Source organism: Lycium ferocissimum, unplaced genomic scaffold (genome assembly GCF_029784015.1).
Source record: "Lycium ferocissimum isolate CSIRO_LF1 unplaced genomic scaffold, AGI_CSIRO_Lferr_CH_V1 ctg20318, whole genome shotgun sequence".
Classification (NCBI taxonomy): Eukaryota; Viridiplantae; Streptophyta; class Magnoliopsida; order Solanales; family Solanaceae; genus Lycium; species Lycium ferocissimum.
The window spans coordinates 1-14,050 of record NW_026718965.1 but is presented as its reverse complement, the minus strand read 5'-3'; the positions used below and the strand labels follow the sequence as shown (position 1 = coordinate 14,050).

The window sequence follows — 14,050 nt, the reverse complement described above, 5'->3', positions numbered from 1 at the left end:
GATGGGGCCTCACTCTAAGACTTACCCTAGCCCATATCTACAAGTGGCACCCAACTGGTACCTTCTTTTGCCACAGCCTTGCCTCTCTGGCTAGCTGAAGCTTTTTGTGTCATCGGCATTGCTGTAATCAAAATACGCTATTTGAAAAAGAATTCTTATGACATAGTTCTATCGCACGATCTAAGATAAGAAGAAGGACAGCCACCATAAATGCCCTGCAGCCTCCTGTTTATAAGTGTGGTGCACAACACAGCTATAAACAAGACTCTACTAGACATGGCTTTTAGACAACCCTAGGATAAACCTGGCTCTAATACCAAGTTTGTCACAACCCAAACCGGAGAGCCATGATGGGCATCCGAGCCTTACTTGTGGAGCCCCTCTATAAGTTGCTTTCATGACATGATCATAGATGAAAGGGGAACCACAAGGGCCACCATACGACAACCTGCTAACTCATAGGAGAAATAAGTTAAAAAGGGATAAGTCCAAAAGGACTTACATATATAAACATACTGGACCCCATAGTATGAGCCGACAAGGCTCTCAGGAACACCTGTACAGAAAAACACAAGCCGACAAGGGAACATCATTATGACTTTACATATATAAACATATGTATGTGTAATAGCAAAAAGGGAACATCATGATTTCATCAGAGTGACGTAAAGTCGTTTCACCCCCGACTAATATTATGACACTAATATCATTATTACAACCTGTATCTAAGAATCAATGAGTCAAATGACAAGATTTGGTGTCTTTATATAGAAGGCAAGAACACAAGCATCTAGCATTTCTAAGAATAGAGTCGTTAAGGATGTCGTTCGTTTACGTTGCGTTTCGTAAAGGTCATGCCAAAAAAAGAAAGGGTTAGCTTTAACATACCTTATATCAACTCTTCTCGTAAGCGCCAAAGCTTAGCTACCTCTTAAACAGAATCTACTATCACAAACATGATACTAACATCACTATAACTCTTAATGACAACTAACGAACATTAAACATATTCTAAATGAATTTGGACAGCATCTATCCATAGTTTTCTGTTATACCCCGTACTTTATACGTTGAGTTCTGCCATAAGTTAGCCGATGTGGGGTTAGAAAGTGAAATTTTTGTCACGTTCATGAGAGGTTATACATGTTTAGTCTTTGTATATGAGATTTTAAGTTATTTCAAACAAGTATCGGAAAGATTGGAGGTTGAACGAATCAAAGGAAACAAGTGTGACAGTTGGGCAGTTCGTCACCCATCTCGACAGACCGTAGAAGGTCGACAGTCCGTCAACCCCCACTGTCAAACCACCATCAAAGAGTCAGCTTTGATCAAGTACTTTGACGCCACCACTCGACGGTCATCCAGAAGCTCGACGATCCATCGAGTTGACCGTCGAAATAGAGGCGGTGGAAAATTTCCTTTCTTATAAATTAAAGGCCACGACCTTGGGTCATTATTTCACCCAAAAATCAGATTCTTCTAGACCCACCAAGCTCTCTCAACTATCTCTACTCCTTCATAAACATCCCAAGCTAATTCAAGTGAAGATTAACCTTGAAACCCTAAACTAATTCATAGAAAGTGGTTGTTCTTACTTCTATTTGGAGTTGTGGTGAGTTTGACCTTGAGGAAAGTTGTGTGTGGCTAAAGCTATTCAAGTACAAGGTATGTTCTTTATCCTATTTCTTATGTTGATTTGATTTGGAGGTTAAGTAAGTCTTAAAGTCAAGAGAAGTCATGAGGTATTAAGTTGAAGTTGAAAGCTATGGATTGATTTTTGAAAGGGAGTTTTGGATTGATTTGAGTGTAATTTGAATAAAATCTCTTGACTATGAAATTTTTTTTATGTTGATATTTTTGTTTGGGAGTTGTTTTGAAGTTTGGAGTAAGTAAGTGATATAGGGGAAATGTTGCCCGAATTTCGCTAGCTTACCAATTAATTTAGTTTGACCTTATGAGAGTTTCAATGACTTGACCTTGGTGTGAATTATCTTGAATGTAGCTTTGCAAGTTTGGGAGGATAGGCGTTGAGTAGTTAAGGAGACGACAAGGTATGTTATTGTAACATCTCGGAGATTTTGGATTGTTGCATTGTGAGTAGACTAATGTGAGCTTAAGGTGAATATGAAGTCCTTACGGTATTAAGGAGAGTATTAGATAGTTTAAAGTGAGTACCATAAGATTTTGAAATCATATGAATATGTGAAACTAAGTTCGTTGAAGGAAGTGAAATGTAAGTCATGTTTGGAAAGGTTTTCGCTATAATTGAGCTAATATTTATTTAGTGGTTTCTTGAGGAAGAGCTATGAGGCCTCTTGTATGGTTGATGAAGTGTTATACAAGTGTCAATAAGGTTCCACAAGAATTGGAAGTCAAATGAATCAACGAATGTAAGTTTCGAAAAACTGTGGGTTGTACGACCACTTATACGGACCGTATAAGTTATAAGGCCCATGTAAATAGTCCGCATAACCATTCCAGAGAGGGGTAAATCCATGGTGGGATTATACGTTCCATTTATACGGACCGTATAAGTGGCCGTATAACAGGTCGGGTCAGTTTTTTTCTCTTTTTTATATATGGACGACCCTTGTTCTATTTTCTCATTTCTCACTTCTCCCAAAATCCTAAAAGCTCTAGAACCTTCTCTCAAGCATATTCCACTCAAACCCAAGAGAAATCAAAGATCAAGAGGCAAGAATGAAGATATCCATGTATTGGGAGACTCTCTAGGGTTGGTAAACTTCAAAAATTTCTTTGGTATTGAAGCTAGGGTTTTCATACAAGTTGATAACTTGATTCAAAGCTCATTCCTATGAGATAAAAGGTTAGTTTTCATGGATATTTCATGTTTTTAAGCATGTTGGGTGTTGAATGACTTGGGTGAGGGGAGAAAGTAGAAAATGAAGTTCAAATGTAGAATTTATAATATTTTGAGTAGTAAGCTAACTTGAGTCATGATTCTTAGTATGCTATGGATATAATCTTGTTATAAAGGGTGCTAATGATGACAAGGAAGTGTTGTATGCAATTGTGCAAAGGGTTAGTGTAGAGTTGTTGACATAAGTTGAATATGAGAATGAATTTTGAGACTTAATGGAATATGACTACTTGATTATGATATTGTGGATGTTATTGTAGTAATTTGGGAGTTGTTTTGCCATATGGTGGAAGTCGATGAAATAGGGGAAATGCTGCCCAACTTTCGTTAACTCATGAATTATTCTAGTTTGAATTTAAGAGTGTCCTTAGAACTGAACCTTGGTGTGAATCCTTTTAAATGTAGATTCCTCAAGCTTTGGCCGTGAACGTTAAGTAGTTAAGACGACATAAAGTTATGTGACGCTAGCCCTTCTTTCTTAATGCATGATCCCATTGATGTATACCTTCATGTGAAATTCATAATATCTTCCATGATGATTTCATTCCTAGAATCACTAAAGCTCAGGATTCTTGATATTCTCATGATACCATTGGTGTTACAACCCGTAGTTTCGTATGTGAAAATTTATAAGTGTTGGACGTTCTAAGTATGGATAAGGGAGATACCTTTAAGGATATATGATATTATGCGAACTAATCCTATGGTCATGACGGTTTACGTTCATATAATAAGCTATGGGAAATTCGGGGCAAAGCAAATCGAAGAAAATAAATTTGTCAAAAATTTGGAAAAAGTTGACAGAATTTTGGGTCAACTTTGGAGGGGTATATCTCCTAGTATATTAAGAGTTTTAAGGTGTTTCAAAAGCCTAAAATGAAGTTCATCGAGTCTAGTTTCCAACGCAATAAATCGCTCATTGATATGATATAGAAGTAGAGAATTACGGACGTTACAAGTTCAGCTAACCGAGCAGAAATACGTGCTACAGTACTGCTACACTGACCCGACCCGAATTTGAACTAATATAAAAGGGGCTTGCCCCTCTTTTTCAGCCAAAACCTCTTCCAAATTGTTCCAAAATCCGCTAGAAATTTCCCCAACTTCCAAACCCAAATTTTAAGCCTAAATCAACAATAATTCCCGGTTCCGATTCAAAGAACGTATAGTTGCGAGTATAGGAATCGTATAGCGACGCGTGTGGTTCAAGTTTAAGGTGAATAAAGTGAAGTTCTTCTACTATATGGTATGTTTTTGCTATTATTTACATGATTAAGATGATATAAAGGTTTAGAAATTCTTGGAAAGGAAAGAATCATAGGAGAAAAAGCATAAAGAGTTGAATATAATTCTTTGATTATGGTACTATGGATGTTGTTATGGTTGGTTTTAATATTGGAGAACCATCGTGTGGGATGTTTTATGGAATATATTGGTATTGATATGGTTGTTGATGTTATTGGTATTGTTTTGGGAGTTGTTTTGGTATTTGGAGGTAAAGAATATAGGGAGATGCTTTCGCCAAATTTCGGCATTGTAGAAAGATTTATTTGAAGGACTAAGACAAGCGTATAAAGGTGAGTCTAACAATAGTATAAATTTTCTTGAATATAGATTTACGAGCCTGGGAGGACAAGCATTGAGTAGTTAAAGTTAAGGCGACCAAAAAGGTATGTTAAGGCTAAACCCTTTCTTTCTAAAGGCATGATTCTTTTGGTATAATCCTTTTGCCATATCCATAATATCTTTGCCTCCACAAATGCTAGAAGCCTATGAATCTCATGATCCTTATGATATTATTAATCTTATTGATGATCTTGAGACTATTCTTTGAGATTGATCGCACCTCATAATACTTGTTCTTTCGAGGTGAGATATAGCGATGACGATTTTATTTTCAATGCTATCTAAGTTCATGATTCTCGAGACTCCCATGACATCGTCGACTTCACCTTAAGATAGTTGATCTTCTAAGGAAGGATATAGTGATGATGATAATGGTAATGATGATGTTGATTTCAGTTATGTATTTTTATGTATATGTATGTCTATATGTATGCATGCATTGCATCCCACTGATCAGTTGGGCATAACATCGAGTCCCGCAAGGGCCGAGTACGGATAACATCGAGTCCCATGTACGGATTGAGCACGGATAACATCGAGTCCCGCAAGGGCCGAGTGTCGGATAATACCGAGTCCCGAAAGGGCGGAGTACGGTTATGACGTATGTATGTATAGTAAGTGTATATGAATGCATATGTATGTATGTTGTGTATGGATGTGTATGAAATGTTTTTCCGTAGACGAGTAGTTTACATGACGAGATCTTAAGAAGAGTACGAGGTATAGTTACTTACTTCATCTTATGTTATCTTCATTCGATATCATACTACTATTCATGCCTTACATGCTCGGTACATTGCTCGTGGCCGACATCCCTTCTTGGACGCCGCGTTCATGCTCGCAGTGTAGATAGACGAGGACGAGGATCTTTCATTGTAGGTCGCCTTCCGTACCGCTTTGATTGGTGAGCTCCACTTCTTCCGGAGCATTGCCGAGTCTAAGTCACATATGTTTTTTTTATGACAAAAGGGTACGCCGGGGGTCCTGCCCCGACTCATATACTTGACCATGTTCATAGAGGCTTTGCGTTCACGCTGTGTACAAATTTAGTCATAGTGTGACATGATAGTAATGTCGGCATCATGGGTCCATTGTACATATATTTATGCATGATATTATGCTCGTATTTAGCCTCTTGATCTTATTATTTCCGTTTGAGACATGAAGGATGTAAGTTATAAGTTGGTTCGCTCGGTTCCTGTAAGGTGCCGGGTGCCAATCACGCCTTACCAAGGGTGGGGTGTGACAAAGTGGTATCAGAGTAGTTCTGTCCTAGGGTTGTTTGCAAGCCGTGTCTAGCAGAGTCTTGTTTATGGTGTGCAGTGCACCACACTTATAAACAGGAGGCTGCAAGGCATTTAGGAAAGATTGACCCTTCTTTCTCATCTTAGATCGTGCCATAGAGCTAAATCATAGGATATGATATCCCTGATTCTAACCCTAAATGTTTTGATCATGGATAAGTAGTTGATTATGCCGCTACGAGAGAATTGCTGAGAATTAAGTTGTTTATTCGAAAGTTATGCTTCCTGTTTTATTAATATGGATAGATGTTGATATAAGAACTTGAGCAAGATATTATGGGTATTTGTGATTACTCTGTAGGCATTGGATGTGTTTTCTGGACTGTGGACAGGAATGAGGTAGTAAAAATTATAGAGGAAACTCTACCGAAATTTTCACAAATTGAATTGTTTGCATGTTTATAGAGAAAGAGTAAAGGAAAAATATGACCATTAGCCGTTTGGTAAGTCATGATTGAAGGAACAACTATGAGACGCTTTCAAGGAGAAGTTTTAGAATGATTTTAAATTTAATTTAAAGGAGGAACCCTAGAGGGAAAAATGATTAGGCTTAAAAGAACTGGAATGAGTTGCATCCGAGATTTCGGGGGATTGAGATCTATTGGAAATATAAGGAAAGTTGGCATTAGGAACTCAAATAAGGTATTACGATTTATAGATTGGACTGGTTAATAAGAGGTAACAAAGAAATACTAATATGGAGAAGGAAGTTAATGAGTACGGGAAAGTTTCACCCTAGAAGTATATATACATCTATACAAGATCAAGATGGGTTTGTACTCATAGTAGAATATTTTGTAGACTTCTAGGTAGATATTATTAAGTGGCAGACGGGAAAGAGCACCTTAAGAGCAAAGGAAATCAAGGAGCACAGAAGTACGAGAAACTGCGGTTATGAATTGATTAAAGGAAGTTATGTGACCATCGACGATAAGAGGAAGTTTAATAAATTAGTAAGGTTGGCCAAAGGTAGACAATGATGGCATAAGACAGTGGACTTGGAATAGAGATACGATTATAAAGGAAACAGGACCAAAATATGAGGAATAGACATACATACGAGCAAGCTATGATATTGTAAAGGGAAATGAGAAGTGAATGACAGGATGCACTTTATAGGTATTTAATGATGAAGACAAGGATTGACTGGATAAGGTATTAGAGGAATTATGACACCCGACAATGGGGCAATCGAAAAGTAATAGGGAGCTATGAAGTAAGATGAGCTAAGGAAATGCAAGGAGAAGTCATGAAAGTAGACGGAGATAAGATCGCAAGAAAGGGATTCAAGGATATAAGTAGAGAGACAAGCATTTAAGGAATTAAGAGATCCGAAATCGATAAATCAAACAACAAATAAGTGCATTAGACTTATTAAGTGAGAGTCGGACAAAGGTCAAAAAATAAAGGGACAACCCCAAAGGAAATGATCAAAGGATATTGCGTTTGGTCGAAACAAGTTGGTGACAATGAACCCTCATGGAACAAGTAAAATAATGGCTTCCTTAAAAGGGGGGGGGGGAATGGAGGTTACGGATAAGGAAATAACGAAGCGATTTGAATTCACTACAGGACAAAGACCCTTAGTTAAGAGTTCACTCCTAATTTATTAGCCGAACTAAGGAATCAGAAACTTTAAGGGTAAGTTGAAGGAAGGAATCATTAAGGAAGAGATTTGTGATGTTTGATACAAGTACAAGAGCTACCGTCAGCAAGCGCAAGTGCAAGAAATCCAACTAAGAGCAAGAGGAGTTAAGCAAAAATTTCGATGTTAAACTGATTGTTAAATAAGGTATCGCAAGGATTAATTTGACCACTATGGAAAGCAAAGGATGCTGTGATATGACTAGTTGAGGATATCAAACTGGAAGGAATGAGAATGAATTAATCTCTAAGAAGATGAAGTTAGGGGATATCGGTGAGAACAAGAAATTCTGAATGAAAGTATGTATCATATAAAAATGCAAACGGCAAAGGAAGAAAGATAACCTTGTAATTCGAATAAGTTTCTGTTTTAATTGAGCAAGTGAGCAAAGTAATTACCAGTGAATGCAGGTAAGAACATGGACATTTACCTCAGAGCGAACTCTACTTTAACATTCGAGGATGAATGTTTTTGAAGGGGGGGAGAATGTTACACCCCGTAGTTTCGTACGTGGAAATTTATAAGTGTTGGACGTTCTAAGTATGGATACGGGAGCTCCCTTCAATGATATATGATATTATGTGAACTAATCCTATGGTCATGACGGTTTACGTTCATATAATAAGCTATGGAAAATTCGGGGCAAAGCAAATCGAAGAAAATAAATTTGTCGAAAATTTGGAAAAAGTTGACAGAATTTTGGACAGAATTTTAGGTCAACTTTGGAGGGGTATATCTCCTAGTATATTAAGAGTTTTAAGGTGTTTCAAAAGCCTAAAATGAATTTTTTCGAGTCTAGTTTTCAACGCAACAAACCGCTCATCGATACAATATTGAAGTGGAGAATTACAGACATTACAAGTTTAGCTGACCGAGCAGAAACCCGTGCTACAGTACTGCTACAGTAACTACTACACTGACCCGGCCCGAATTTGAACTAATATAAAAGGGGCTTGCCCCCTCTTTTTCAGCAAAAACGTCTTCCAAATTGTTTCAAAATCCTCTAGAAATTTCCCCAACTTCCAAACCCAAATTTTAAGCCTAAATCAACAATAATTCCTGAATTCCGGTTCAGGCAACGTATAGTTGCGAGTATAGAATCGTATAGCGACGTGTGTGGTTCAAGTTTAAGGTGAATAAAGTGAATTTCTTCTACTATAAGATATGTTCTTGCTATTATTTACATGATTAATATGATATAAAGGTTTAGCAATTCTCGGAAAGGAAAGAATCATAGGAGAAAAATCATAAAGAGTTGAATATAATTCTTTGATTACGGTATTATGGATGTTGTTATGGTTGGTTTGAATATTAGAGAAACATCATGTGGGATGTTTTATGGAATATATTGGTATTTATATGGTTGTTGATGTTATTGGTATTGTTTGGGAGTTGTTTTGGTATTTGGAGGAGGTAAAGAATATAGGGAGATCTTCCGAAATTTCGCATTGTAGAAAGATTTATTTGAAGGACTAAGACAAGCGTATAAAGGTGAGTCTAACAATAGTATAAATTTTCTTGAATATAGATTTACGAGCCTGGGAGGACAAGCATTGAGTAGTTAAAGTTAAGGCGACCAAGAAGGTATGTTAAGGCTAAACCCTTTCTTTCTAAAGGCATGATTCTTTTGGTATAAACCTTTGTACCATATCCATAATATCCTTGCCTCCACAAATGCTAGAAGCCTATGAATCTCATGATCCTTATGATATTATTGAGCTTATTCATGATCTTGAGACTATTCTTTGAGATTGATCGCACCTCATAATACTTGTTCTTTCGAGGTGAGATATAGCGATGACGGTTTTATTTTCAATGTTATCTAAGTTCATGATTCTCGAGACTCCCATGACATCGTCGACTTCACCTTAATATAGTTGATCTTCTAAGGAAGGATATAGTGATGATGATAACGGTAATGATGATGTTAATTTCAGTTATGTATTTTTATGTATATGTATGTCTGTATGTATGCAAGAATTACATCCCACTGATCAGTTGGGCATAACATCGAGTCCCGCAAGGGCCGAGTATGGATAACATCGAGTCCCGCAAAGGCCGGGTACGGATAACACCGAGTCCCGAAAGGGCCGGGTACGGATAACACCGAGTCCCGAAAGGGCCGGGTACGGATATGACAGATGTATGTATAGTAAGTGTATATGAATGCATATGTATGTATGTTGTGTATGGATGTGTATGAAATGTTTTTCCTGTAGACGAGTAGTTTACATGACAGAGATCTTAAGAAGAGTACGAGGTATAGTTACTTACTTCATCTTATATTATCTTCATTCTGATATCATACTACTATTCATGCCTTACATGCTCAGTACATTGCTCGTAGTCCCTTCTTGTGGACGTTACGTTCATGCCAGTAGATGTAGATAGACGAGACGAGGATCTTTCATCGTAGGCTGCCTTCAGGTACGAGTTTTGATTGGTGAGATCCACTTCTTCCTGGAGCATTGCCGAGTCTGAGTCGCATATGTTTTTTTTTATGACAAGAGGGTATGCCGTGGCCCCGCCTACTATATACTTCAGTCATGTTCATAGAGGCTTTGCGACGGTTCACCGTGTACAGAGTCATAGTGTGACAGTAGTAATGTCGGCATCACGGGTCCATTGTACATATATTTATGCATGATATTATGCTCGTATTTAGCCTCTTGATCTTATTTTTCCATTTGAGACACGAAGGATGTAAGTTATAAGTTGGTTCGCTCGGTTCCTGTAAGGTGTCGGGTGCCAATCACGCCTTACCAAGGGTGGGGTGTGACAATTGGTCTCATCCTATGATAGTTGATCCTCTAAGGGAAGGATATAATGAAAGTGACGATGATGATGATGATGATGATGATGATGTGAGGATACGTATGTACTCCTATGTGTGTGTGTGTGTGTGTGTATATATATATATATATATATATTTATCAAAGTATGACTATTAAGAACACCGAGCTTATATGGCCGGGTATGGTATATATCGCGCGCGTACCACCGTTTGGGTACGAATAACACTGAGCTTTGGTAGGGCCAGGTATGTATAACACCGAACCTTGTCATGGTCGGGTATGTAAGACACCGAACCTCTATGGTCGGGTATGATACTACTATATATATATATATAAGCATATGTAATGGAAGGTTCCCATTAGAAAAGGGTAAGTGAATATGATGAACGTCGCTAGAGGTATAAATGGCTCTATCATGACTCTTCTTTCTTATGTAATCGTTCATGTTTCTATTATGTTATTGATTATGCCTTACATACTCTGTACATTATCCGTACTGACGTTCTTTTATTTGTGGACGCTGCGTCATGCCCGCAAGTGGACAGGGAGATAGACTTGATCCTTAGGCTCCTTATTAAGAGACTGCTTAGAGGAGCTCCACTTGATTCGGAGTTGCAACTGTTGGTACAATTCTTTTGTGTATAAATGGGCATAGCAGGGCCCTGTCCTGTCTATATGATGTTACATACTCTCCTTAGAGGCTCGTAGACAGTTATGTACATTTAGATATCTTTAGCCTTGTCGGCTCATATCTTGTATGTCATTTTGTCAGCCTCATCGGCTGGTATATATATATTTATATGTATATGGGCATGTTTGTTGATGTTGATATAAAAGTGCCTTAGCCCAATGGAAATGGTATCATTGATGCGTAGAGATTGTTAGCAGACCATGCGGCTCACCTAGAAATAGTTGTGGAAGTATGATGAGAGGTGCCCAGTGGGGTTAGCTCCTGGTGCCCGTTATGGCCCTCCGGTTGGGTCGTGACAGTTATAGTTGTCCCTTTCTTTCCATGGCATGATCTTATTGACACAAACTCATATACGAATGTCCTCCATAATGACTTCATTTTTAGGAATGTTGAAAACTAAGGTTCTTGATCTTTTTATGATATTATCGATCTTTGTCTCATGATGTTAATGATCTTGTCTTATGATTATTGGCCTTATAGATTGTTGTTAATCTCATCTTATAGTTATTGTCCCTTTAAAGGGAGATATGCGGATGATGATAGTTCCATAATGATAATCGGAGGTTTACCGACCTTACGTCACTCTGATAGAGTTATAGCTTTTACTTAGGCTCTCATGCATGCTTTATATATATGTATGTATTTTCTCACACCGAGCCGCGCTATAGTCAGCTGGGTACGGCACCTATTGTGTACACCACTGCAGTTGGGTACGGATAACACCGAGTTTTATTATGGCCGGGTATGGATGACACCGAGCCTATATGGTCGGGTACGGTATTATATATGTATGTATGAAAATGTTTATTTTTAAAGTAAGCATGCATGACACCTGCCTTAAGAGGCATTCAGATGTACAAGTTATCTCTCTTATCTCTTATTATTTTCATATCTTTATTATGTTGTTATTTACGCCTTATATACTTAGTACATTATTCGTACTGACGTCCTCTTATTTGTGGACGCTGCGTTCATGCTCGCAGGTAGACAAGGAGACAATACAGGAGCACTCCACTTGTCCCGGATTTACAACTCAGCTTGGTATGATCTTTTTGTGTACATTTGGGCATGGCGGGGTCCTGTCCCGTCCTTATTATGTTATGCACTCCATGTATAGGCTCGTAGACAGATATGTACAGTTAGTTGTTCTGTGACCTTCTCAGTCCATATTTTGTTATATTATTTGGCAGCCATGTCGGCTTGTATATATATATATATATATATATATATATATATATATATATATATATATATATATATATATATATATATATATATATATATATCTTTTGGGCTTGTGCCCCTTACAAATTATGATATCTATAGGTTAGTTTTATGGCCCACTTAGATATGACTAGGAGAGGTACGCTTGAGGAACTTCGTAGGTCAGTTCTAGGTGCCCGTTATGGCCCTCTGGTTGGGTTGTGACAAAAGTGGTATCAGAGCAGTTCATCGTATGGGTTTGTCTATGAATCGTGTCCAGTAGAGTCTTATTTATGGGTGTGAAGCGCGCCACACTTATAAACAGGAGGCTACAGGGCATTTAGGAATGATTGACCTTTCTTTCTCATCTTAGATCGTGCGATAGAGCCGTGTTATAAGGATTCCCCTTTTCTGACCATATGAAATGATTTTAGTATTCCTGTGACGATGAAAGCATCAGCCGCCCAGAAGGGCAAGTAAGTGGCAGGTAGGAGGAATGGACGGGTACCGCCTATAGATGTTTAGCAGGGCGAGTCCCAAAATGAGGTTCCATCTCGGTCCTCTCATAATCCACCCGCTCCAGAAGAGCATAGAGGAGCCCTAGCTCCAGCTCCAACACCCCAGTTCCTCCACCTGATACCTCAGTTTAGGAGATGTGACAATCTATTCAGTTATTGATCCAATTAGTAGCCGCTCATGCCCAGCGTCAGGGTACGAGTTATGGTGACAGGGTTGTCAGTGCCAGAGTTCAAGATTTTATTTATTTAGACCCTCCAGAATTCTTTGGGTCAAAACCAGATGAGGACCCGCAGAACTTTATAGATGGAATGTTGAGGACATTGCGGGTGATGCATGCTTCAGACACTGAGTCAGTGGAGTTGGCCTCCTATAGATTACAGGATGTTGTCGTTCATTGGTATGATACCTGGATGTCTTCTAGAGGGGTTAATGCACCTCCACCCATATGGCAAGAGTTCGTAGATGCCTTCCTTCGATATTATTTACCGCCAGAGATTCAACGGGCCAGAGCTGATAGGTTCCTGAACCTTAGACAGGGGAACATGAGTGTTTAGGAGTATAGCCTTCACTTTAAATCATTGGCTAGGTATGCTCCAGCTATGGTAGATGACATGGGAGATCGTGTTTATCGATTTGTGAGTGGATTGGGACCACATTTGATTGATGACTGCTTGACGGCCTCGCTTCAGATAGGTATGGATATTTCCTGTATTCAGGTGCACGCTCAGAATCTTGAGGAGCGTCAGCAGCAGCGGAGGGTTGAGCGTGAGCATGATAGGGGTTATAGTAAGAGAGCTAGATCTTTCGGTGCTGTTAGTGAGTTCAGAGGGGGTCAAAGGCAGCAGTATTCTAGACACTCAGGCCATTCAGCGGCTAGTGCACCTCCGCGATTTGCAGGCCAGAGATTTGATCGATTTGTTTATTCAAGACCAGGTTAGGGTTCCAGAGCTTTAGGATCTCAGTATAGAGGTGATTCAAGCCAGATGAGGCCACATTTACCACGATGTGCTCAGTGTGGCAAGCTACACACTGGACAATGCCGCTTGGATTCAGATGCTTGTTATGACTGTGGTCAGCCAGGTCACCTTATGCGTGAGTGTCCATCAAGAGGTGCTAAAGGTATAGTCCTGCCTACGAGATCAGTGTCTGGCTCATCATCATCTGTACACCCACCGGGGCAAAGCTCTCAGACATCAGTAGGCCGCGATAGAGGTAGAGGGGGGAGATTCCAGCTCGAGCGGTCCTCAAAATCACATTTATGCATTAGCTGGTCGGCAGGATCTCGAGTCTTCGCCTGATGTTATTACACGTATACTGTCAGTATCTTCTCATGATGTGTATGCATTGGTTGATCCGGGTTCTACATTGTCGTATGTTATTCCTTTT

General features: G+C 39.0%; 1 protein-coding gene across 1 annotated transcript; it reads left to right on the top strand.

Annotated features, from left to right (window-relative positions):
- Positions 1-13,359: 13,359 nt before the first annotated feature.
- LOC132043041 (uncharacterized) lies at positions 13,360-13,876 on the top strand (the record flags this gene model as incomplete). The annotated part of the gene is made up of 2 exons (XM_059433527.1): positions 13,360-13,476; positions 13,603-13,876. Coding segments are annotated over exons 1-2 (391 nt in total), but the record flags the coding sequence as incomplete, so codon positions are not given.
- Between the last annotated feature and the right edge of the window lie 174 nt (positions 13,877-14,050).